The sequence below is a fragment of the Syngnathus typhle genome, linkage group LG2, assembly GCF_033458585.1.
Source record: "Syngnathus typhle isolate RoL2023-S1 ecotype Sweden linkage group LG2, RoL_Styp_1.0, whole genome shotgun sequence".
Lineage (NCBI taxonomy): Eukaryota > Metazoa > Chordata > Actinopteri > Syngnathiformes > Syngnathidae > Syngnathus > Syngnathus typhle.
The window spans coordinates 20,740,921-20,768,452 of record NC_083739.1 but is presented as its reverse complement, the minus strand read 5'-3'; the positions used below and the strand labels follow the sequence as shown (position 1 = coordinate 20,768,452).

The following is a 27,532-nucleotide window of genomic DNA, read 5'->3' as shown; positions in this document are numbered from 1 at the left end:
TAGCCTCAGTGAGGACAAACAATACACCCAGTCAGCATACTTTCCTCTTCATTGCGCTACTTTCCAAGGTTGCCTCATGAGTTCACTTTTATTTGCCATTGCAATCAAGCCCCTCTCCGCTATGCTTCGTTGTGACCACGTCTTTTTTCTTCTTCTTAAGGATAGGGTGGAACAAAGGTCCCTCTTTATGTGGGCAATTTGCTCCTCTACACCTCTAATTTCCGTCTCTATCCCTGTGGCTCTGACCATATTTGTTTCAATTGGTACCATATTAGATGACAACCCCAATTTAAAAAGAAGTGAGGGATTTCCTCTGAATTATCCAGGACATGATAACCCTCTCCTGAGCTTGGCATTTAAAATCGCAGCGCACAACTTTAGTTACTTTGGGATTCACGTGAGTGACAACTTTAAAGACCTTAATAAAGCTAATTTTGTCCACCTTCTGAGGCGTTTAGAAGAGAAGTTTGGTATATTGGTCACTGCTGAACGTGTATTTAGCTGAAACTGTGTCAAATTGAAAAAAAAGTGTTCTCCTCCTTAGCATGCCATTTCCAAGTACTGTACACTCATTAATCTCTGGGAAATGTTCTTTTGCAATCTCATGCTATCATTTTAGAATTTATCTGAAGTAAAATATTAATCAAATCAAACTCTTATTATAAGTAATTTGGGAAAAGGTATACATGTACACTACCATTAAAAAGTTTGAGATTACTTAGAAATGTCCTTTTTTTTAAAAAAATAAAATATCAATTTTTTCAATGAGGATAACATTAAACGAATCAGGAATACACTCCATACATTGTTAATGTAGTAAATGACTATTCTTGCTGCAAACATCTGGTATTCAATGCAATATCTACATAGGTGTATAAAGGCCCATTTTCAGCAACCATTCCTCCAGTGTTCTAATGCTCCATTGTATTTGCTAAATGTGTTAGAAGGCTAATGGATGATTAGAAATGCCTTGAAAGCCCTTGTGCAATCATGGTAGTTTTCATGGAAAACACTACAGTGTCTGGGTGACCTCAAACTTTTGAAGGGTAGTGTATGTGCACTGAGTTGTGTCAAAATTAACAGAATAACACTTTTAGGGTGGAAAGATCCGGGAGGCAAGGATGTCCAATGCCCGGGAAGGCGAGGCAACTTTATTCATATAGGTTAACGTTCAGCAGGAGGTTGTTGTCTGACCACGTGGTGCAGGGACAACAACCTCCTGCTGAACGTCGACAAGACCAAGGAGATTGTTGTGGACTTCCGGAAGGGTCACACCCAACACCTGCCGCTGACCATCGACGGTGCTGTGGTGGAGCGAGTGAGCAGCGCCAAGTTCCTGGGGGTGCACATCAGTGAGGATCTCTCCTGGTCCGCCAACACCGCATCACTGGCAAAGAAAGCCCAGCGCCGCCTGTACTTCCTGCGGAAACTTAGGCGAGCGAGCGCTCCTCCGGCCGTCATGACTGCATTTTACCGCGGCACCATTGAGAGCGTCCTCTCCAGCTGTATTGCTGTTTGGGGTGGCGGCTGCACTGACTACAACTTGAAGGCCCTGCAGCGCATAGTGAACACTGCTGGTAAGATTGCTGGTGCTTCGCTCCCCTCCTTGAAGGACATTTACACCTCCCATCTCACCCGCAAGGCGACCACGATTGTGAGTGATGCGAGTCACCCCGCTCACTCTTTGTTCGAGCTTCTGCCCTCTGGGAAGAGGTACAGAAGCCTGCGCTCCCGCACCTCCAGACTCTCAAACAGCTTCATGCTCCAGGCTGTTAGGATCCTGAACTCGCTCCCCCGTTCTGCGTAGCGTCCTGTACTTTTACTGTCTGGACTGTCTGAATGCACACTGGCTCTTATTATTTATTATTTGTTATTACTCTTATTTATTGTTTGTGCCTTTTTGTTTATGATGTTTTTTACTTTTGCGCTATGCTTGCTGGCTCCGTTATTTATTGTGTTATCTGTTTATTTATTATTTATTCATCACTCTTACTATTGATTGGTGGAATTTTTGCTTTCTTGTTTTTGTATTGTGTCGCGTACATGTATGTCTATCGTGTTATGTGTCTCGTCACCGTGGGGTAGAGAAAAACGTAATTTCGGTCTCTTTGTGTGTTGTGACATGTGGAGGGATTGACAATAAAGCTGACTTTGACTTTGACTTTGACTTTCACACAACCAAAAGCGCAACATTTAAAACCATTAGGAGACAGAACAACTGAAGACTTTCACTGAGCAAAGAGAAGTAGCTTATAAAAATGACCCTTGCCCCTCCCCCAACCAATATTGCCACTATTAAGGCACATTTACAACCAAAAGACCTAAAGATTTTTAAAAGCAAGGGATTGCTGCATCACCAATCACCATGCTTTGAACTCCGGGCTCCACAAATTGACCTAAGTCTGCTAACCTCAGCCCTACTGGGTTTATATTGAATTAGCATTCTATTTATAATGTATCTAGAGCCCAAACCCTTCAGTGATTTATAGACCAGTAGCAGACTTTTAAAATAAAATCGGAGACCCACTGTAAAAAGCCTTTGGGACTGCTGTCATGTGTTCTGATGTCTTAGTTCTGGTCCAAACCTGAGCTGCAGCATTTGAAATGAGCTGCAGCTGTTTGATGCTCTTTTAAGTGAGTCCAGTCAGAAGTCTGACGTATCCCATCAGTCTGGCCATGTTTTTCAGCACCGTTAAACTCCATACTCCAGCAGAACCTCTTACTGATGTGCTGTTAAACACTGGATAAATTGCAGGGATATTATATATTTCAGTATGCAGATAAGAATAGTGACAGTGAGGAATTGGGAGTGTCTAGTTGGCTGCTTTATTTTCCGGCAGCAGGGGCAAACCGAAACAAATCATTTTGATTGGCAAAGATAGATAGATTGGTAGAGTAGAGTTGAAAGAGAAAGGACTAAACTCTTTGGTGTGTATTTACAAATAGAGGACAAGAAAAGAAGGGAGAAAGAGAGACAATATCAAGAACGACTAAACATAATTACAAGAACAGTAGGATACTAGGACAAAAAAAATGGGGATTGACATTAAGGGTGGTGGTATCATTTTACTTTAGCTGTCAAGAATGTTGCTAATATTGAAGTCATTTTATTATTTGACAATTTCTTTCTTTGTTTCAGACCATTTCTGTAAATAAACAAATCCACATGAGGAAAAAACTTGTTTCCTCTCATGTCGCTTCAAAGCGACATTTGCCAAAGGAGCAATGACACAAATTGGGTTATTTAGATTTTAAAAGCTTTATGTCAGCCAAACAAGGACATATTAGTGTTGCCAGGCTGAATGCCATTACATTATTTATTTTTCGAAGATTTTCTGAACACTGCCCTGCTTAAAGTATTACAAAGAGTGTCTTCAGCAGCGGTTATATCACCTTTTTTTTTCAGTCAACCAAACAAATCAAACGTTCAATGCAGGGGAAAGTCTTCCTAAAATACTAGAGGCCTATTTAGTTTGAAACCACAAAATACCTTTTAACGTAAGTAGTCCAAAATGCTTCCAGCAAAATATGTTCATCCCTTTTCAACCACCTCAATTTAAGTAAAATGAAGTGGGATCAACATGAGTCATATTTCAAAATGCACATGTTTTCGGCAGGACAAATGACAGAATAAACAACAAATCAGTCATGAAGACTACACATTTCTCAATTAAGTTTAAGAGACATTTACAGCTTTATCTTCACGAGGGTCACGGGTGCACTGGAGCCTATCCCGGCCGGGGGACACCGAATTTATCGCCAGCCAATCACAGGGCACACAGACAAACAACCATTCGCAGTCACAGTCACACCTACGGGCAATTTGGAGTGGTCAATCGGCTTTCCAAGCATGTTTTTGGGATGTGGGAGGAAACCAGAGTACCTCGAGAAAATCCACGCAGGCACGGGGAGAATATGCAATGTATTGGCAAAATTTCTTTGATAGATTTCATTAATTGAACCACTTCTTCATGCGGGAAGTTTAAAGTTTTCTGACTCGTATCCTTATTCAATGCATTTCTGTCGTGATTTCGGTGTACTCACGGATCAGTAGAGTTTCCTTTTGTCTTTTTGAACTCTTGAACACCTTGGTTTTGTTAATTCCTGTCCACGATCGTCTCGCGGTGCTCGTTGCGCGTGTGCCCACGACTGGCGCTTGCGTGCGCGCGCTTGTTGGCGTCCTTGGCTGCTTTCCGACCAAGGTTTGACAGAATTTACGTTTCCTGCGTTTTAGGATCGTTCGCTGATGTACTTTCTGAGTGTCATGTTGATACAACACATGAGAAGGTTCCAATAATAATAATAATAATAATAGTAATAATAATAATGATAATAATAACAGAACAAATTCGCTTGATCATACACGGTCGATCTCCTAAAGCACGGGATACGGACAAGGTTTAAAAAAAAAAAACTGTGCCTTGCTGCCGCTCCAGTGCTTTTCCAGGGCGTCTTTTATACTAAATCATTTGCATCCATAGCAACCTAGTATAAAGAGTTACTAAACATTTCTCTGACATTAAACTTCCCCCAAAAAATCTAAATCGCTTTCTAATAAATTAGCTCTAACATGCAAATTCCACACAGAAAGGCCAGAGCTGGAATTAACCCCACAACCTTCGCACTGAGGCGGACGGTATAACCAGTGCACCACCGTGCCTCATCCTCATTAGCAAAGTAACATGCGAGCTAACATTTTTTTTTTTTAAATCACAAGAGAACAATTATGCATAGCAGTGTTTCAAATTTGTAGTTTGCATCCTTTGAGTAATCCAATGACCTTTTAGACGTCTTTCAAATAAACGGTGCTAACGAGTGCAGTTACACTGATAACACAAGGGCCATGAAAATGGGCCAGAGCTACTTGTAATATGCAATTATCCATCCATCCATTTTCTATATCGCTTGCTTGTCATTGACATGGAGGGTGAGCTGCAGCCTGTCCCTATTATTATTACCCTTATGAGCAATACTGTAGTCTTCAATGAACCTAACATGCACAAGTTTGGAATGTGGGAGGATGCCAGAGTATCTGGTAAAAACGTACTCAAGAGAGACAATGGGAATACAAGGAAAACTCCACACAAATTTGAACCAAGCTCAAACCCATGCCTTCCCTGTGAGTCAGATAGTTTTTGTAATTGTTTTTATAATGGTCGGATAGTATGACAGTCGTCATTATATTGTGTTTTTATTAATATAATAATAATCATCATCATCTGTTTTTAACCACTATTAGAATAAAGATATAGCAAATCAACTTTTGGGGATGTGTGATGGGCTGATACTGCTTGAAATGACAAGCTTGAGAAAATAGGATTACTTTGAATGGAGTTTTAACATGAATATTCTTCCTGTAAGAGGCACCACTGAAACAACTGTGAGTATAAAGACCGCCCAACCAGGGAAATAATTCACCTTGAGTGGGATAGGTCTGAGCGCTTCAGCGAAATTCATTGATTTGAACTCAAAAGCTTCTTTTTGTCTTGTATGCCCTGCCTGAATTTGAAAGCAATCATATAAACCACCTTGAAGGAGAAGATTAATATATGATATTTGATGACCTTTCCTAGTGACACTGTGACTAATTAAGCAAAGCGGTATCCTCAGGGCAGGGATTGAACTACTCACGAGACGCTCGGTTCAACTTTACCTTGTGGATCAAGTTATTAGAGTATGACGAGTCATCAAACTCCATCACCATGCCACATCTACATGCTGCAATGAAAATTAGTTGGGTATTTTTGCAATATAGCACCATAGAACTATATGCGGTTTGACTTTTGTAGACGATAGACATGTTCTCAAAAAAGGGATCACCAACCTCTTTGAAAGTGAGAGCTGCTTCTCGGGTACTGGTAAATGACTCGCACTTTGAAAATATTTTTTTTCACATTACCTTTTAATGTTCTTAATAACACTAACAAAATTAGGACTGTAAGTATCTGAAAACTTTTCAGATTCCAAATCTATATTTTTTCCTTTAACATATCCGGTTTTCTTCAAATTCTTTTATTAGGATTAACTGGTTAGTACGGCGACCTCACAGTTAGGAGGGTGCGGGTTGTATTCCACCTCTGGCCCTCCCTGTATGGACTTTGCCATGTTCTCCCCGTGCCTACATGGGTTTTCTCCGAGCACGCCGGTTTCCTCCCACATCCAAAAACATGCTTGGTAGGCTGATTGAGCACTTCAAATTACTCCTAGGTGTGAATGCAAGTGCGAATGATTGTTCGTCTCAGCGTGCCCTGCAATTGGCTGGCAACCGGTTCAGGTTGATGACTGCTGGAGTATGTTCCAGTACGCCCGCGATCCTCGTGGGGACAAGCGGTATAGAAAATGAATAGATGCAGAATTAACCCCTTGAGGTGTATCGCCTCGTTTTCAAATGGGTGTCCCAGAAGAAATTTCAATAATAATATGAATAGAAATTACAGTAATAATAATAATTATCAATTATTATTATCTGTCATTCTGGAGTTTTCATGCATGTGCTGATGTTGCGCTTTGCTAAAAAAAAAAAAAAAAGAACAAAACAAAAAAAATCTCACTTTTGTTTAACTTTAAATATTTTCGAGTCTTTTCTTATTTACATCTTACGTAAACAGATTATTTTGCTTTTGGTTATGTGACTACTGAATGTGAACTCAACCGTGAACTTAAACTCAAGGTATGCACAATTCGTGATAACATCACACCCCGGTTTATGTACATTTATGTGGTTCAACCGCTATAACTGTCCCCGTGCTGGCAACCACAGGGTCTGAGGTTTAGAACATGTGGATAAATGGCACCAAACGCACTAATAGTTCTTTGTCATCCCAGCTGTCAAAATAAAATACTGTTTTTTTTTTGTGCTAGATCCAACCAGATTTACCCAGGGCCCTGGAGACATGGAAATCATCGTAGGCGAGAGCATCGTGTTACCCTGTCAAGTAACCAGCGATCCAGTCCTCGACGTTTCCTTTTCTTGGGCCTTTAACGGACAGCTCATCGGCAATGATGACGGTCACTTCGAGCTGGTGGGCGGGGTGAGTGACCTTCTGCCGTCTTCCTCTTCAGAATGTGTGAATAGGCAGTTGGCACCTCTTTTCCACCCTTGCTTTCACTTCATCTGTGCTGTTCGTTTGAAGAGAGAGCTTGACATTGAAGTAGACCTTGAAAAAGTGCAGCTCTTGTTTCTTCTAGAATAAAACCTATAGGCCGTGATAATGAGGGTCCTCAAATTTCATTTTACTTCCATGAATGGATTTGTGTCCCTTGCTCCGTCGAAATATGTCTTTTGTTGCTCTTGTGTTCATTACTTTCTCAGTTCGGTTCCTCTTTTCCTTTCAGATGTTACTTTGATGCATGCAACAGAAAGCGGATACACACAATTAAAGGTGTCTTTAAAAAGAGCGAAAGCATGGCAAAGCCCCAAATGACAGTACACTTTGAGAACACCCTTACACGTTTTGAGATTAATCATTTTCTATGTGTGTATGTGTTTTCTTATCAGACTCCCTTCCCCAGAAATGCTTGAATGTCCCCCGCTCAGAGAGATTATTAACTTAACTTTGCTGCTTCAAGGAATTTAATTTCCATAATTAAACCATGTTGGCACAACTTACACATTTCCCTGCCAATGCCATGAGAACAATTTCCCCACTAATTTAACATTTGTTCTTACAAATGTACTCCCTCCTTTTTCCACTTCTCTCTATAAACCAGCAAACCTGCAAAAGTTCAAATATGAAAGTCCAATTGCTTGCAACAGACCTTTGAAATTCATGGGAATGACCCTGCAAATGAAAAGGGGCACAGATACTAGCAGCAACATTGTCAAACATAAAAATTATATTCCGTTGCACATTTATAAATCTAGATGTTTTATCTTTTTCATCTAAACCACAAGGTTTGCCAATCCACAGGACTCCCTGGGCTCTCAATAGATGTGTGCAACGTAAATTACATTCTGTTAAGGCCAAAATGAGGGTGGGTTTTTTGTGAATTAGTGGCCTATGGCTGGAAAAGACTGTAAAATACTGTGTGAGAATGTTTTTTAGAGGTGGTGTTTTTCGATTTCGATTAATAGTTTTGTCCATATTGTTCATTAAACTACATTGTTGCAGTTGTTGCCTCTGCATACTATAGTAATGCTAAAAAAATGGATGGATGGATGGATGGATGGATGGATGGATGGATGGATGGATGGATGGATGGATGGATGGATGGATGGAAAGAGGCCAGATTTTTTTCATCAGCACATTGGGCTACACAATTCCAAACCAGATGTATGATACAAATGCTATTTGCTCCAGATTATGTTACAATTTACCAGATCATTTAGAGCGGTGGCAAAGATTGCCTTTTCTCAATGGACAGAAGATAAAATATGTTAACATGTCTTTTTTCCACCTCCACCCAAAAGACACCTATTAACCAAATCACTATCGCTTTGAAATGGGCCTTTAAAGCAGCGGTCCCAAACCTTTTTAGGACCAAGGATCGGATAAATGTCAGACAGTATTGTCACGGACTGGCTTTTAAGGCGTGGCGGATAAATATAACAAAAATAAAATGATCCAAACGGCATAAAAACAATGGTATAATTGAATAATAAACGTGAATTCACTGTGTACTCTTATGCAACTTTACGAGCAGCGTCCTCATAACATCGTGGAACCTAACATGAGTAATGTTATTATATGTTTTCGTCTTCGTCCTTTTTTCCAAAATAAAAGATCGCTCAGACTCAGATAAATAAAACGACAATAATGCAAGTTACTTATTCTTTCTTGTGTGGCCCCGTACCAAATGATCCACCGGTACATGTCTACGGCCTGGGGATTGCTTTAAAGTATCTGCAGCATTTGCCAAAACTTTTTTGTCTTTCTCCGTTTGGTTTACATCACCTTCAACTTGCCCAGCTTCAACCCTGAGTAATCCTTTCTGCAACATAAAGCTTCCTTTCCTCCTTGCCAGAGAGCCGCTGGAGATCTAATGATCAGGAATATTCAGCTCAACCACACGGGCAAATACATCTGCGTGGTGGACACGGATGTGGAAAGCCTCTCAGCCGTTGCCATATTGATTGTGAAAGGTAAGAGAACCTCTCCACCGCTCTGGATGGGCTAATTAAAATGAGGCTCAGAGCACCGGGTCTCTTTGGAAGCTCTGGAAGGCAGACATTAAAAATCCCACCCAACTTTTATAGTTTCTGAAAGCCACAAATTGATCCAAAATACCATTTATGCCCTGCGTGTTGTCAAACTAAAACATTAGGCGACATTATCCATGCATGCTCCTTTCTGGGTGTTCTTTGTTCACTCGGGCTCTTAATTTAAAATCGCCTTATTTTCAGCCGCTGAATGGAAGAAGGCTAATTTGCCCACCTTGTCACCAAGATCACTCCCCAGGTTTTATTTGCAGTTTTTGTTTGTAGTTTCACTTGATTACAACAGGCTTGTTTTTCTGCCAGACATTTTTCCTCTACTACAGCCAATTGTCCGCATGCATAACTATAAGGGCACCATTTATCATGAGCTACATCAGGCTGCATCGACATTTTTTTGTGTAATAGCTGAATTGTATGGCAGCTGGGTGAGAGGAGGTCGGCTTCTCGATTGGATCAATGTGCTAAATTGCGGCGCAAATTGACACCACACAAATCTGTTAAATGCCAAATGAGTGAAGGGAGGAGGTTCAGTATGTGAAAAGGTTAGAGGCAAGCACCCACGGGCCACAATGTAAGGTATGTCATTTGCCATATGTTTACCAAATTGTTCATTTGTTTTTTTAAACATCTTGGAGAGGAAGAGCTGTCATAGCTGAAGCCTAAGTGGAAATAAATCTCAATCTTAATAGAAACAATGCAATTCATGTCAAGTGAAGTGAATCGTGCCTGTGACTCTGCATTATTTATACAGAACGTCCTGCTGATGGTAGCTGTCACCAATGTGTCATTCCACACGCATCAAACGGCTTCAAATGTTAGGCAGTAAACCATGAAGCTAGTGGCAACCAAGCGATGTGTCATTTCAGATATTACTTTCCGGTACAGCTGCCAGCTGATATGCTGTGCCGAAAGCTACCTTTCAACCTGTGGCCAATAATAATAATAACAGAAAATAAGAAAATGCTCTTGAAGAAATATTAGAAAACATACATGAATATAGAATAACCACAATTCGGCTTTACAGGAAAGTCTCTTTCACAAAATAATATCATTTACCACACATACGTGTCAAAAGAAAATTTTATTTTCCAAATGAAGTCCAACCTGGGATGCACTTCAAATATTTTCCTGGCAAGCAAACTCACAGTTGACAGCAATATTTCAACTCTTTCATCAGCGACATAACCTGAATTTATTAATCATTTCATGAATCAGTGTTTGTACAAAAATCCTTGCGAAATATAAAAAAAAATCTTGTGCAGCATGACCATGTATTTTTCCACCGCTGCGAACAGTTTATTGCATGTCGTTTATAAACATCGTATCCCGCTGCCGTACTGAACAGTGCCCCCCCCCCCTAGAAATTTGTTACTCGATATCTGTTATTGATATACAGCATGTACAGCAGGACCTAATTCCACCATCACATGCAATGAGTGAGAACAGTATATGTGCCGAACAATAAATATTTCTGTTATACTTTGAACAATATGCGGAATATGAATGGCAATCTGTACATGAATGGATACAGACGTTTGAAAAAAAACGATGCTTTGGATTAATAGTTATTATATAAAAATTAAATTATATATGAGAATGAAAGTGAAATGATGACATGGAAAGCAGCACGTAGTGACCAATACAGCAGTGTGTGATATCCTACATGCGCTATAAGCAGTTGTAAAAGGAACCAGCAATATTAACTGTCAGCAGTGGAGTGACAACTATTCATGAATAAATCATACACAGAACAGTCATACAAGTTTGACACCAGCAGGAAGGGGAGACATGCAAACTGGAAAATGTACTTCTACGAGTACTGTCATTTAGGAGTGTGAGGATTTTTTTTTTACACAGAGAAATGGTGCTGGGGAAAATAGTTTTTGTTGTGTGAGTGGTGAAGCGGAGCACAGGCTCTGTACATAGAGCGTGTCATCAGGAATTGAGGCACACTATATGGGCATAAATATTGGGACACCTGTCCATTGCACCTAAAGAGTGGGAAAATTCTATGTGTCCTCTGTCACCTAAACCAGCTGCTGTTCCTGATTGACTGAGCAAAAAGTGTACATTGAACTGGGTATACAAGCATAAGGAGGCTGGCTGGATCGTGAAGGATTTCATTTTCATTGAACAGAGCACGAGGTAGATTTTTTCAAATGTGATCATGGCACACAACACAAGGTCAATGATCTTGTCTCCTGGCACTCTGAAATGATCATCGCTCCCTCGCAAGCTCCTCCTAATTATACTTACCATGGGAGTGTTTTTGATCCCACTCTAGGTAGCACTTCACAACCACTACAGTGTGGCATGGTAGCCCTTGGGAAGGTCAGTGCTTAAAGGCGGTAATAATACCATGTGGATGAGTTCTAAAATGGTTGTCATTGTCCCTGTCCTCGCCACATGGTGATAATTTGATCATTTCACCCAGGTTGTAAAATTTACCGTGTCATTTTCTTATTGCAAATTCCTATGCCACATACACGTATGTCCACACACTTTTGAGATGAACAGTGTCAGCTTGCTTTCGCTTCATCCAACAAAATGTAATTAAGAAAATGAAGATTTGACCGTTGATTGCTTTTGCTTCCTTATTATTTATTAGCAGGGTCATACATTGTTATTTTTCATATCAGGAACGACTAATGAGTTTTACTTAGATCAATATCTGTTGTAGGTATAAGCGCATGCCAGCGTGGCGGAAAAAACAGCGTCAATATTGAAATATTGTACCTCACTGAGGATGCATCTATTGTTTGCTTGTTAAAAAAGATTTACCCCATTTGATAATTAGAGTATATCATTTATATCATTTGCTTCTGTTTAAGAGCCACTAAAGTGGCTCTTAAGCAGGCGGCATTGTTATTCTGCAGTGCACCTCATAGCTCTCCCGTGGTCTATTATTTCTGATGAGCTGACACCTTCATTAAGAACAGGAAACAGTAGATGAGAATGAAACACTCCTCAAAAGTAGGCGTAATAGAAATAAACGATTAAATGCTGATCCTCAATGATGAGACCCTTTTTCATCTTTAACTGTTTTGTTTTTTCGTGACTCCCGGCATCTACTCGCATCTGCTCTTTCATCGATCAATTACCTGGAGGACGATGAAAGGGAAGTATTGCAGCTTGAGTGAATATTTGGGGATAAATTGTGAATTCAATTTTAATTCCTTGTGAAGGGCATCACCTCTCTTTGAACTTAAGAAATACTTCCTCTGGTTAATATCGATTCAAAGGTGTTAAGGCTTTTGGAAAAGGGCTGACAATCTCGGGTAGAAATATTTTATTCATACCAACATATTCCTTGGAGCTGTCTGAGTGCACGCATGTAAAGCCGTGTTGTGTAGAACTGCTTGTGCGTCTTTGTGCTCGAGCTAGGCCCGCCCAGCCCACCGGACTCTGTGACGGTGGAGGAGGTGACAGACAGCACAGCCCAGCTGGTGTGGACCCCCGGACGGGACAACGGGAGCCCCCTCATCAATTACATCATTCAGACCAGGACACTTTTTACTGTGGGATGGCAAAGGGTTAACACGGGTAGGAAACCTTTCAAAGAAATATTCATTTAATTGCACACCTTCCCAGACATCTCGTGGCCCTTCGCAGGGAGAGTCAACTGTCTTGTGCAAAGAGTCAGAGGTCAGCTGCACAGCAGGGGACTCCTCGCTTAATCGATGTGGTGGTCAGTGGGGCTCACCAGAACCACTTCACACCTGTTTCAGTAGAACCAGCCCTCTCATCCTGTTTAGGTGAAAACGTTATTGTGCAAAGAGAACTAAAGTGGTGTTCAAAATTGGCTCTACACGCCTCACTAAAGCTAGGGAGGCACATACCAAAAAGCCGGGCCCAATTTGAGCATTTTCCCTCCCTCGCAATCAAAGTCAGCAAAGCCCCAATTGTCAGATATCGTTCTAAAATTGATCTGAGTTTATATCCTTTGGTGTGGGATATGTTAAGAAGGATTTTGTCTCCCAGATCTGCTCCGAGAACAGTCAGGGCAGATAATTGTAAATGATAAATCTCTTTATTATCTATGCTCGCAAATCATTGTGTGCTGTTTGTGGTCACCTCCAAATTCCGCTGAAATGCAGACTCTAGGAGAAGGGTAGCTAATCAGAAGTGACATGAAGCTTGCACTGACACAAACAAATGAATAATTGGTTGTGTTGGTAGAATGCGTGTTGAATGTGTCTCACAAGTCATTCAGCACGATATAATTGCAAGGAGAAAAACAATAAAAGCACCATCCAGAGGACTGTATTAGAACTTATTTACATGTATGGCTGTACTGCAAAATGTGAAACTAATGGGAAAAAGGACCTTGAATCAGTGGTGAGTGCTATGACTGATTAAAAAAATGCGGTCCTAGTTCAATTAAATTATCCAATTCAGCATTCATTGTTGAGGGTCCCTAGGAGGCGGAAGATTCTCCTAGGTTATTTTGAGTGAGACGCACCGTACACTGTGGACTGATGTGGAAATGATGTGTGCAAGCATGGAGAAGAACATGCTAACTCCATAAAGTGAAAACCAGGCCTCGAATGTGAATACATAAAGTCAAGAGCCTAGGAAACCAGTATGATAGATTTTCCAACCACATGCATCACAAGACTTGACTCTCCTTTCAATGCAAAACAACACTGCTGAGTCCTACAAGTGATTAGAAGTATCTCCTCAACAAACCTGGCAGTTTTGACACCAACAAGAAGGTCTTAGTACCACCATGAAGACACAAAAGAATGCGCATAACTCGAAAGAATGCCAAATATTCCAATCTGTATCCTTTTGAGAGGTTGCATGCTTCGCTAATCATTTTGCCCCACCATGCTCCCTGCAATTTTGCAATATCAAAACAATCATATTATGCATTTTAGTTAATTAGGTACTCAGCTTTTTGATTTACTGTTAATTAATGTTATTTAACTGTTGTGAAATACCTCCTCTTGATTTGTCAGGTTTTCAGTATCCCACCGTTTGCACGAATTTCTTCTTTTCGTCTTGATAATGTTTTTTTTTTCGGGTTTTTTTTAGTTCCAGAGATCATTGATGGGAGAACACTGACAGCCACTGTGGTGGATCTTAATGCCTGGGTGGAGTATGAGTTTCGGGTGCTGGCTAGGAACAATGTTGGAGTTGGAGAACCCAGCCCAGTGTCAGTCAAGACAAGGACAGAAGATGCAGGTATACCGTGGCTTCAGTACATCGCGGATTTGTTACACTCACACACACACACACACGCACACGCACACACACACACGTATCATATTCATATTTATATTATTTATACATTATTTTCTGTATGTCATTTATATTATTGATATAGTATTTACATGTTTGAAACCATTATTTAATGTTCTAATGATATATGCACTTATATGGTTTAATATACATTTATTGATACACAAAAAATGTATGTATGTTACAAATGAGAGGGTGACACTACTTCGCGGATTTTCACCTATCACGGGTGGTCTTGGAACCAATTATCCACCATAAATGAAGGATTACTGTGTTTTGTAATTATCTAAGATCATTTGGGAAATGAACTCCACATCTTATTAGGGTGTAGTTTCCATTTCTGACATCATGAAAAAAACATTTGCAACTTTTAAACATCTTTGTCAAATTTTATTTCATTTAAACTAAATTGGATATGTACCCAATGACGGCAAACCAAGTTTAATCCAGACCTGATACAGTAGCAATGAAAAACCCCATTAAGCATTTTCAGAGCCTAATAAAATTCAGATCAAATCATATCATGAGACTCTTGTTAAGTTGTGTTCCTTTCAATCCAGAGAAAATTCTTATTCTGGTGAAATCTTTGCCTCCTTGAAACCTTGGCATACTTCTTTACTCTCAGTGCTCTTGTTCTTTTTCAAAAGTTTCCGATGTGGAGGTGTTGACAAGTTCTCTGTTGTGCAGTCCCTGATGCCGCGCCAGGTGATGTGGGCGGAGGAGGCGGAAGCAGGTCAGAGTTGGTCATCACATGGGAGGTAAGTCATCGATCTTATGTTGTTCATTTTTAATACATCATAAGTCCCAGAAGGGTGCCACTAACAGCATAATAATTTCAGAGGTTTTGGTCAGTTTACTATTGTTCAGCTAATTGCACAATGCAACGCAATGAAGTGGTGCAGGTAGCTTACAATCATTTTTGCTTTTGAAGATACAGTAAATTAACTGCATTAAGTGCAGCACACCAATAGATTGCACTATTGTATATTAAATACAGATCATTGATGAGGAAAATAACGTGCCTAATTAAATTGACTATATAATTGACGATATAATTGACCAGTTCCATAAGACTGCCAGATTACCATTAAAAAAACAGTGGTCAAAAAACATTTTCAGCGGTCTTTGTAACAATTATGATTGAGCCCTTTAAATTCTACCTAACACAAATGAGTCTGCCAAATGTGTCATTTTGTGTTGATGTTTGACATTCCTAAAATGTATTGCTGTTGTTTGACACTGAAAAAATTAGTATAGATTTTTTACTTTAATGATTAGACCCCAGTGAGGCGAACGTGGGTATAAAAAGGTCAAATCGGTTTATTAGGAAATTCCTCATTCCTGTTAAAATGTCGAGAGCTTCATTCCCTTTTTATGACAGAGGTGCTCATAAATTTGTTAAGCGCCGTGTATAGGGAGAAATAATGTTTTCATTTGAAAGATACACTGTTGTGAGCTTCGACACTTTTAAAGCCATTTCCTTCATTCCATATTGTCAGGTGGGTCTCTAAAGCAATTTGAGGGTCACACAAACCGATGGCGTCGGCCCAGGGGCGGGATGAACGTGAGTGGTTTGTATATGTTTTAATATCACTATAGTTTTGTGTTTCAATCTCAGCCTGTCCCTGAAGAACTACAGAATGGTGAAAGCTTTGGTTACATCATTGCTTTCCGCGCTTTTGGAGAAGTCAGCTGGACCCACGTGGCTACCTCTGCCCCAGGCGCATCTCGCTATGTGTACCGCAACGACAGCATCGCGCCCTTCTCTCCGTTCCACGTCAAAGTTGGCACATATAACAGTAAAGGGCAGGGGCCCTTCAGCCCCGTGGTCACCATCTACTCTGCAGAGATAGGTAAGCCAAAGAGGACCAGAAAATAATGTTTGCAAGGCTGCAAAACTTTCTGAATGCCACAAGAGGACAAAGATCACACAAGGGGTTTTGTTGAAAGCTGGAAGCACTTCGAGTAAACCGTAAACCATGCTGTGCAACCAAATAAATGTTTTTAGCGAGCGTCGGAAAGTGTGGAAATATCATATATTGTTAACCTCAACATTCACTAACATTTACATTCACGCGCTGTGAAAGGTTTGTTCTGCTGGATTATTGCCATCGTTTCGAGATGCTACCATCATTGCAATTCATGTTTGGAGATCAGATGTATTCTTTGCGCTGATATGAGAAGGCGGTGATGCTAAGTCCGTCTCCTATTGTCTGCTTCAGAGCCAAGTGGGGTGCCAGTGGGAGTTTGGGCCAGAAGTGTCTCAGCCTATGAGATCGAAGTGAATTGGCAGGCTCTCTCCTTCACCCCTGAAAAGGTTCTCGGCTATGAGGTACATTTTAATCCATCCATCCATTTTTTGTACTGCTTTGTCCCCATGGGGGTCGCGGGCGTGCTGGAGCCTATCCCAGCCGTTATCGGGCAGTAGGCGGGGGACACCCTGAACTGAATATTTATTATTTTAATTTTGAAAAGCAGAAATCACATGCAATACGATTCAGATGTTTGTCTTCAACAAGATCATTTGTTGCCAGGAAACGGTTGGTTCATCTTAACTGCTTCTGTAGCGCAAATTATATAGCGCTTTGTACCGTTGTGACAAGCAGCATGAACGATTGTTTGCACAGGAACAAAAGTAAACTGCCTGACCACACTTTTCATGGTGGGTGTCAATTATAGGGTAACATAGTCAATACAGCGGCCGCACACAACACTGGATCTCATGTCAAAATCCTGAGTGCCATCAGCATGGATGAAAATCTTCATGCTCGCAAAGCTTTGGAGTTCAAAAACACTAAGAATTGGTTGCCCAAATATTTCCAGCCTATCACCCAAAATGAATTCTTGAAGTCTTGAATTCCAAAACATGTTTAGATCCATCCAAACAGAAGTGCAACATAGGCTGGGTGACATTATTATGATTGTTATTATTATTAAGGGTAACACTGCAATTTGATTTTCAAACCAAGTGTACGTATGTTCTGCTTTCATGAATGTTAATAAATCAATTATTTTTAGATTATGCAAAAAGTTCATTTTTATCGCAGTTATTACTCTCTAGAGATTGGTTTTAGAGGTCTGACTCAACAAATTGTGGCGATATGACTTTCTTCCCTAAAAAAAACAGCATGTTTGCTTAAAACTGTCCATCTCATAAAATTTCTTTTGGTGTCATTTCATATCTAAGAGATGAGAGTATCAAGGGGGCAAATGGTAGTCTTATTACTTTCAGTGTTGTAGTCTGAACGTGTGAAAATATCAGTACGTGCTTTGTGAACTAATTGTTACAATACCATATGAACGGACCGCGTTTATTAAAAAAAATCATATGCTTTGTTGAGCATTTGATGTAGTAGAGAACTTATTTCTAAAAAGGAAATAAAATGTACTTTACATGTGTCTGAAATGTATTTATTTTTATTGTTAATACATCTATGACACTAAAATGTATCTCTCTACATTCAAATGTCCAGCAGGTCATATTTCCGTGAATGAAAAATTATGTAGTTGAAACGTTGTTCTGATTAAAAATATAATTTTGATAATTGAATTTGGTCCCTTTTGAGATATGGTGTGGTGATCCGATGTGACACAAGTAGACTGCTGCATCCATCTTATTTAATGGTTGAATATCTCTGAAAACCTCTTATATTCATCGCAGTCATTTTCATTTCTGATATACTATTATTCTTCTTTTTGTTGGCAAAATAAGCAAGTAAAATAAAATAAAGACGGCAGACCATCGGATACATCGATGCTGTGATCTCACTTCAAAGGATACAGTCAGAGCTGATCATTTAACGATAGCACATTCCGACACATCCCTAAAAGTCCTGCTGGCCTTTAACCACATATAGAATGAGAATTTCTGTGACTTCAAGTCATGACAGTTTGTTTCAATCCATGTGAAATCGGTCGCACATAGGTGGTCTACTGGGAAGACGACACAAAACCAGAGACTATGGGAAAGGTTCGCGTTCCCTGGAACTACACCTCGGTTACAGTTAGCGGCTTGGCAGGGCACACGCAGTATTTCCTGACTGTCAGCGCCTTCAACACAGCGGGCACCGGCCCCTTCCTTCCTGCAATCAATGTCACCACAAAAAAAACCCGTAAGTCTTTGAGACACCCTGCCGCTCTGCTGCTTGATTTTGTTTACACGAGGATGATTATCTCGAGGTACAAGCTATGGTGGCTGCTGTGTTCTGTTTTGTGCCTCTGTGTTTTATTTTTATTTTCTCTGCTAATGTCAGGGAAGACAAAGTCAATTACTGAGTACATGTAATGTATTCCCAGTGCAACAACAACCTACTCTCTGTGTGACCATTACAAAAAGTGACGGACTCGGCCAAAATTTTCCTTCCAGAATATAACTTTTGACTCCAGAAAATTCCTAGTGTTGAATTATTTGTATTGTGAACGGTGGCAGTTAACATGAATAATGGTGATATATATCTATATATACTATATATATTTAGATACTATGACTACTACTCATAATAATAATTTGCTCATTCTTATTTGTTCCTTGCCTCACAGTGTTTCTTGTCAGTTTCTAACTTTGAATATATATCATATCACTTCACTGGTTCTTTTATATCAAACAAATTATTTTAGGCGCATTACCTAAATATATATCATGTCACAGCACCATCCCAGCCGCCTGTGGATATCGAATGGACCCTAATCGGCTCCCAACTTTCTCTCTACTGGGAGCCTGTGGTGGCACTGGAGTCCGAGTCAGAAGTTACAGGTTACCAGGTGAGTTATTGCATTATTTGACACTGCCATGTACGGCTCTTAACAATTTTATTAGATTGCCACCAAAGGTACGGTTTACGACACAGTTTTGCTAAATTAAAAAAAAAGTCCCAATGATTGTCACACACACACACACATCTGGGTGTGGTGAAATTTGTCTTCTACATTTAACCCATCCCCGTGTGATTTTGATCCATCCCCTGGGAGAGAGAGGGGCAGTGAGCAGCAGCGGTGCCGCGCTCGGGAATCATTTGGTGATCTAACGCCCCAATTCCATCCCTTCATGCTGAGTGCCAAGCAGGGAGAAAATGGGTCCCAATTTTTTAGTCTTTGGTACGACCCAGCCAGGGTTTGAACCCACAACATTCCAGTCTCAGGGCGGACACTCTACCACTAGCTGGTTGCAACTTTGCAGCTTTGATTCAGTCCTTACTTTGGTGCAGGCCACGATGGTTCAGTTTGCTCTCAGTGATGGTGACAGAGTTACTGTGAAAACTTGTCTGTACCTTGCCTGGCAACCTATGCAGGCTGCAGTCAGCCTTTTGCCTGTAGTCAGCTGGGATTTGCTCCAGCTCCCCATGACACTGAACAAGATAAGAAGAAGAAAATGGATTGATTTCGGGTAATTAAACTCTGATTCGCTAAAAAAGATCAATTTCTGATGTTCTAATAAGCTTCTCTCTGCATTTTCTTCTTTCTCTTAGAAGCTTGCTTTTGTGCTATCACTTAACTACTGCCATTTCAAATTGTTCTTAACTCCCTCCTTCATGTAGGTCCGTGTACCTTCTGTGCATTCTATTTTTAGTTTTGAAACACAAATTAAAAAAAGAAAATTGTATTTTCCATTTCTTTTTTGAAACAAAAATAACAAGATAACCATTTTACCGACCCTTTTTCAACAAATTACATGTAGAAATATGGAAGGGCTCATCGTTACGTGTTTATATTTTTATATTTGAATGTTCTGCTCTTTTCTATTGCCTATTATTAAGGTATTACAAACTATTCAAAATCCATACATACATACATTTTCTATACAGCTTGTCCCCACGGGGCATATTCTGCAAATTTTACTCTTGCGCTGTACGCAGTAATATTGATAAGCTGTTTTGTTTCTTTACTTTGCTTTGCAATGTCTTTAACTCTATAGCTGCTTTTAAATGTACTCTCATTTACAGAAATTTTGCATTTGCAATGCGCTATAAATTAGAGAGTGTCGTATATTTTGTTTTACAACCTGTAGGTTTTTATTAAGCCCACTGTATAATTGACCCCCCCCTTTTGATTTTTTTTTCCCTCCAAAAATGAGTTATAGTTTTATAACTATATATGTTATATATATATATATATATATACATATACGTATATATATATGTATATATGCCGATGTTCATTTCATCCCATTTTTTTCTCTTCAGTTGTCATACAGGAGAAGTCAACTCAAAGAAGTAAACACGCTCACAACAACCAATTCAACAGCTGAGCTGACGCTCTCCGAGGTCGACGACGAGTACATCATTCACATCCAGTCCCTGAGTGAAGGAGGCCTGGGCCCTGCTTCTGATGCCATTCGAGTCCACCAGCTTAGTAAGCACCCGTTTCACGTTTGAATGGTTCAAGTGAAGAGCCTTTACTCTTGCATGAAAGCAAAACATGGTTGCAACGCTTTTATTTACCCACAATAAATGCAATGTTATTACAATATTTTAAGTTTAATAATACTAAGCACGCTGACCATGATTATTTCTACTCTTCTTAAGTTGTTCTCGAAAATTAAGTCACTTCACATTTTTCAAATCATTTTTTAAATAATTACATTTGATTTTAATTTCAAACAACAATGCACGAGTCCCCAGCACACTCAGCGGGCCAAAGGGGTTTATATTTGGCTGAATATTGCTGGACAATTCATCTCTGTCTCAGAGAGACTTCCTCTATTACCAAATGAAATGACTGTCGTGTGTGTGACTCCACGGGGGCTCGCCTTCAAGTGTAAACAATCATTTACACATAAAGCTACATTTTATGTTCAGTCCCCCAAAAACACGTGTTGAGAGAGGCATAAGTCAAAATATTGTATGAAAAAAAACGATTCCTTTAAGTGCTCTTATTTTTAATAAGTATGTGGCATGGGAAATATGTTGCATGATGGATTTTTCTTATATGAATCATATTCTTCTCTTCATTATGAGCTCACTGCATTTTAATTCTAGATGACCTGTGTTGGCAGTAATTTAAGCACAGATGGAGTATTGGTAAAAAAATGAGAAAAGAGCGTGTGTAATAGTATTAAGAAAATAAAACATGCAATCTTACCAGAACAAAGTTGTTGTAGTTTTCTGTGTACGGTGTTTTACACACAAAGCGGTTTTCTTTTCCACCTCGCTCCATGAGCTGGGTCTGGCTGGGTCGTTTTAACCATCTGTATCTTCCAGCGCAATCACATTTAAACTAGCAAGCATTGATCAGCTCAGATAGCTTTTTAACATCAGTTTGTACCTTCTGTGTGTGCTACAGGTATGAGTGCTCGCGGCTCGAGAGCTTCGAATGCGGACGCATCGCTGCCCTTCCTGCTCCTTGCCAGTGCAATATCAACATTCCGGTCGACACTGTGATGCATTTGCTCTGTCTTTTTGCTTTGGAAGTGTGCTGTTTTAGCGGGGATGAGGTCGAAGAGGTGTCGAAGCACTGTCCTTTTCCATTTCAGCCTTTTGTTTTGTCTCTACTCTAGAATGATGCAGATGCCTTACTTCCTTCCATTCATGTGCCGCAGTAGTTTTAGCCTTCCGATCATTTTGGTCCCAGACACGGACTTTCATGATGATGTTTGTGTATTCCGGACAACGGCAATGAGAAGTGGCGTTTTGTATTTAAGGGTTTTCCTCCCTTTGTCTCAATTGGCAAGCAGGAGCACAATCCTTCACACGTGTCTGTGCCTTTCAAGCGCTCATTGACGGAGGAGAACGACACAAACAGCCATCTTCCTCTTTACTTGCTTGTTGGAGGTCCCGTCCCAGATTCCAACTCATAAAAGTCAATTTACCTTGTGTGATTTGATTATGGAGCGCTCCGTTTAGCATGAGGGTTCCTCAAGGATTTTATGCTTCAGAGCAGTCCTTGTACTTTCTTACAAACTGATGGATTAGTCTTTTACTGTGCATCTGCAAGGAGATTGCGTCAAATGGATCTTCGAGTACTTTTACTTCGGACTTGTACTGTAGCTTTGGTTGGAGGTGTGAGGATGAGGATCAACACATCACAGATAACTGAAACAAATAGATGACACTTTATATGACAGTAGATTAATAGATACATTCTGCCAAACTGATTTTCACAGTTAGCACTGCGTTAACAGTGACAATAAAAGAATTCAATTCAATTCAATTTTGAAAGATCACAAATGACTATGACCAAAATAGTAGGTCATTTGCTGGTGTATTTTTGAGCTTGTGCACACGAGGGGTTAAAAACAAAAGGTTTATTGCTCAGTTTGTAAGCATTCAGTGTCCAGTAAAACAGTGGTCAGTATCTTGTAACTATATGGAAGGTCTTGGTACTTTTGTGGTTATTCAATACCATGTTTGGAATGCAATGGAAACAAAAGAATTATGGAGGAATTAAGCAGTTAAGCATTTGGAAGTCATGTTTTTCTTTGTTTTTTGGGTTTTTTTTTATTACCGTGATACTATAATAACTTGGACAGTTTACACTTCCCATTACTGGCAAAAAAAAATAATTAAGTTTAGCATAATTTGCAATTAACCAGATCTGTTTCACGTATCTTATTACCACCATTATTCCCCTCGTTTTAACATTTCCTAATAACTTTTTGTTAATTGTTTTATTATTAGCATGGCATCATTTTTATGAATAGCCACCTTTAATATTACTAGAGTTTGTCATTTCACCCTCGACGGTCTTTTAATGCATTTTACCTACAGTATATTACCTTTTGTAATATTTTGATTGTTTCAAGTGAAATCCACGTATCTCCAAAGTTACATCTTTTCAGAAAAAAAAAGTTGTTTTGCTTGGGAAACGCTGCTCGTTGGTACAAAATTGGTAGTGGACCTTATTGCAATCAAATATCATTGGGCCTGACAGTGGTGATATCGTACATAGTGTGTCATTTGCCCCTTTTTAATTTTGAAGGGTTGTAACGCTCCCAGACTTGTCCCCAAACGCTTTATAAATTACAGCACAAAATGGCATTTCTTTTCTTTTCATTTAATGGTTTAAGTGCAACACTTTTGAGTATGGAGTGTGTCGTTGGCGGAATACAACTAATATTAGTCCATTTCTAAGCATAATGTCAGGCTGGACTTTTAGTCCATTGTTCTAGTAAATTATTGCAGGAACACATTACAGTATTTCTATTCTCTTTCTCCCCCTCCTGAAGCATTAACGTCAGTTGCCGGCCACGAGTGCAACACAAAGTTTCATTATTCAGTCAATTTGCCAAAGCAATTTGAAAATGTCACTATGAGTTCTGGGAAAACCGTTACAAGCCTTCTTTCGTTTCATCCCTGACATTTTTGTTCAATTAATAAGGCATACACTCAACACAGTAATCAAGAGCGAAATCCATCTGGGCGATGCCATTGCCCAGCAACGCACTTGTTTGCAGTCAGCAGGGGAAGTTTCAAGAGCTGCCAAAACAACAAACAAAAAATACATGCCAGTCTGATCGTCGCCCTCTCGCCACCGGCTTATTTGGCAAAGTGTATGTTCAGCTGTGTTTATCACTTTGTGAATCTGTCCGTTGTTGTCTGTTGGATTGGCTTCTTTACAGTATGTGCAGTATTCGTCGTCATTGTTGGTTGTATTCAAGCCAGCCACATTTATTTCATGTGTTAAATGTCCTTTTAATGGCCAGTGGGGTTTACATCAGCTATACAAATACATGCGGCTCCGTTTAAACACTGACTTGATGAATGGGGAATCCAGACAGATGCCATTATTGAGCAGAAATCAAAGCAGCTTAATAAATTTGAGCAGGACTGAGGGAAGTAATGTGCCAAGATTTGTCGCTCATTGTGATCTTAAAGGAAAGCGACGTTGACGAACACAAGTTAGAATCGGGTGTTTCTCTCAAACAACTTCAGGTGCAAAGGAAAGGGATCTATTTAAAGGCCGCAGTGTTTGCATTAGAAAACAAAATGCGTCCTTCCATCATTCACATTTGTTGTTTTTACATCTTTGTATGCAGTTCTTTTGTGCACATGATTACATTAAGGAATGTCATTTTACCAATCTTTACGCAGGAAACATATCTTTCAGTTTTGTATGATTGTATATTGAAAAGTTAAAAAAAAAGCATTTCTAATGTGCGTTTTGGGTACAGCAAAGCAATGGCGACATCTCTGTTTTTGTAAATTACCAGTGCAGTGGCGATGTTTAATGAATTAAGTGTGAGTGCTGCCAGGCTCTTGGACTCTTTGTTTTATTGACTTTGATTGTTTGGATTTTTGTTTTCTTGAGCAATTCTGCACAAAGGTCAAGTGTTGTTTTAAAAGAAATAAGGACATGCTGGCAAAATGGTGTACTTAATTTGAAGCAGCGTCCGGCAAAGGCAAGACTAATAACTGAGGTGGTGTCAATTCTCAGTGGAACTTGAAAAACACATGAGCAGAAAGTAACAATTTCCAGGGTTGCAGACAGGCTTTCAATGCCTTTTATTTCAGATCAGACACAAAAAGCCGCAAAACTGATTACAAAATGACAAGTTGCGTGCCCCAAATGACCACGCTTGGCCTTTCTGTTCTCTCTTGTATGTATTTTGCCATGCAAGTGATCTCTATGAGATCGTGGCTGGAGGGTTTTCATATTGAAAAGTCATTTGCTGATCTTGATATGCTGAAGCCGTGCATGAATAATATTGTTTGGTGCATTTGTGTTTTCTAAATGAGGCAGTTAATAAAAACAAACAAAATCAAGTGAGATTTTGGACTGCATTTGTCTACACTATACAGCACAAAATATGACTGTCATTTTCCGCATCAGCAGCTTTATTGTCTTTTACTGCAGGTCAAAAATATGTGGTGCCTTAGGGGAATAGAGAAGCTCTAAATTGCAAAATATTATGCCATTTCTAATTAATTGGTAGTTGTCCTATTTGTTAAAATCTATCTCATAAAGGAAATTATGACATGGAATCCAATGCCTCTGCACTGTAGCATCTTTCATTAACTGGTTATTCATATTCTCTGACATACGTAAAAATAGCATTTAAAAAATGAACACAAGTTCGCCAGCTTCCTGAATGAAAGGGTGCAGAATGATGGATGGAAGGAAACAATGGATTTCAAAGTTGAATATTGAGTTGTTGACCCAGCTTTCACAAGCATATGGCATTGACTCAAGTCAACTTAGAGTGCTTTAGAATAACCATTGTTCCATACAAAGTGAATAAAAATCAGTCATACAATAACAAAAAGTACAAAAACAAATCAATAACACAAATACAGCGAACAACATAAAACAATAAAACAAAGCTGAGTCAAAAATTATAGTCATGGACAAATAGAGGGGGCTTGCTTAACATTTAGCGAGAGGTCATCCCAAAGACAGGGACCCGTAATAGAAAAGGCTCGATCCCCTCTGGGTTGTTGGTCCTTGGGACCTGCTGTCACGTCTGTGAAGTACCAAGTAGGCGCACAGGGCTGGCTGGAGGAGCTCAGAGAGGGAATATGGGACAAAACCATTTGAATGTATTTAAAGGGGAAGTCAACCCCAACATTTCCTTTGCAATAATATGTAGTATGTGCCTCCAGCTAGTCTAAACAGGACATTCTTATAAATATCCTGTTTATGGAATACGAGTTAAGCAACAGAATTCACCCGTTTCTATCTATTTCAGTGGGCAGCCATTTTGTCACTTGCTATCGACTGAAAATGACATCACAGTTGCCAGCCAGGTCACAATCAATTACGGCTCAGCTTCTGAAAACTGGTGGGCGGGTACTCCGAATACAACTATTTGCATGCACATCATTAAAAATTCAATCTTCACAAAATCTCTATGTCCCGTTAAACTCATAGTCTTGCAAGTGTACAATTCCGTTGAAGTTCACAATTGCTGGAGTCCACACCGTTAGCGCTAAAACAACAGAATGACATGCAAAGCTACTGTGAAATATCGATTGAGGCAGTGTTGCAGAGATGCTTTTAAGATAATAAGAAGCAGAGGAGCCTGTGGTGAGATCAATGAGGAGAGGAAGTGAGGAAAAGAGAGGTTTCTCCTCACACATCGCAGATCATCCATAACGACCTGGGGTGTCGATACTTTGCGATGGCTCTTCACCTCCATGTATTGACCACCGTGTCAGGAAACTGAAACTTTCTTTTGCAGTGCAGACAGCAGGAAATAGGTAACTTCTGCACACTCAACGTGCTCCCCTTTTGTACGTATGTGTATTGCTGAACTGCATCTTGTGTTGAGTCGCTCTTCTATCTAGGGATATCGGCTGAGACAGCATACACGCCTCTCATCAGTGAAGATGTTGGCGGCAAATCACATCCATCTATTTTCCATGGTGCTTGTCCTCATTAGAGGATGTTGGTAAGCTAGAGCCTACAACAGCTGACTTTGGGTAAGAAGTGTAGTACATGCTGGATTGTTGCCAGCCAGTCACAAAAATGACCTGTAAAATGAATCACAAACATTTGTTATCACACAATGGTGAGTTGCCCATTTTGACCCTGGACCTTCAGTGGGGCACACTATCAGGTCACAATCTTAGAGATACTGTACAAAAAAACAATTGAAGAGCACGTAACTGTGTAAAATACGTACCGTGTTTTTCCATGCATAATGCGCCCCCGTGCATAATACGCACCCAAAAAATGGCATGTTGATGCTGGAAAAAAGCCTGTACCCACGTATAATACGCACCCAAATTTTGACTCTTACTCAAGTCCGTAAACGTAAAATTATTTCAGAAAAAAGATCATCTTTGGGAACAACCGGATGTTATTATAGAAGGAGCGGAGCTCTTTACAAGCCCTAGGCTTCGTCTCCCTCCTTGCACAGTTATTGATATAATAATATGTGCTAAACAATAAACTAACTAACTAACTATTCTGCCGGTCAGTATCACTGCGCATGCGCTAGCAAACTCGATAGCGAAGAAATGTTTCGGATTTTTGTAGGGTACATTGTGACAGACAGCAAACGAGCAGGTGATCGAGCAAGCGTCTGATACGCGAGCATTGTGTTCGTATGGAGTGTGTTTGAAGTGAACAGCAGAGAAGAAAGGAACAAGGCAAAGTGTTGTGAAATAAAATATTACCTGTAATACGCATTTAGGTAGAGAACTGAACTCTCGCACTTTATATAGCTGACGTGTCTTGCGCATCCGTTCTGCGCAT

At 39.9% G+C, this 27,532-nt stretch overlaps 1 protein-coding gene across 1 annotated transcript in view; it reads left to right on the top strand.

Moving 5' to 3' along the window:
• The window catches only part of LOC133145165 (contactin-3-like), a 54,123-nt gene extending 29,039 nt beyond the window's left edge, over nucleotides 1-25,084 (top strand). Inside the window, exons 13-23 of the mRNA XM_061268334.1 lie at nucleotides 6,862-7,031; nucleotides 8,965-9,082; nucleotides 12,542-12,700; nucleotides 14,195-14,344; nucleotides 15,089-15,159; nucleotides 16,020-16,254; nucleotides 16,624-16,733; nucleotides 18,327-18,513; nucleotides 19,050-19,162; nucleotides 20,581-20,749; nucleotides 21,680-25,084. Coding sequence (XP_061124318.1) covers nucleotides 6,862-7,031; nucleotides 8,965-9,082; nucleotides 12,542-12,700; nucleotides 14,195-14,344; nucleotides 15,089-15,159; nucleotides 16,020-16,254; nucleotides 16,624-16,733; nucleotides 18,327-18,513; nucleotides 19,050-19,162; nucleotides 20,581-20,749; nucleotides 21,680-21,777 — 1,580 coding nt within the window. The 3' untranslated portion in view covers nucleotides 21,778-25,084. The remainder of the gene's footprint in view (nucleotides 1-6,861; nucleotides 7,032-8,964; nucleotides 9,083-12,541; nucleotides 12,701-14,194; nucleotides 14,345-15,088; nucleotides 15,160-16,019; nucleotides 16,255-16,623; nucleotides 16,734-18,326; nucleotides 18,514-19,049; nucleotides 19,163-20,580; nucleotides 20,750-21,679) is intronic.
• Nucleotides 25,085-27,532: the final 2,448 nt, after the last annotated feature.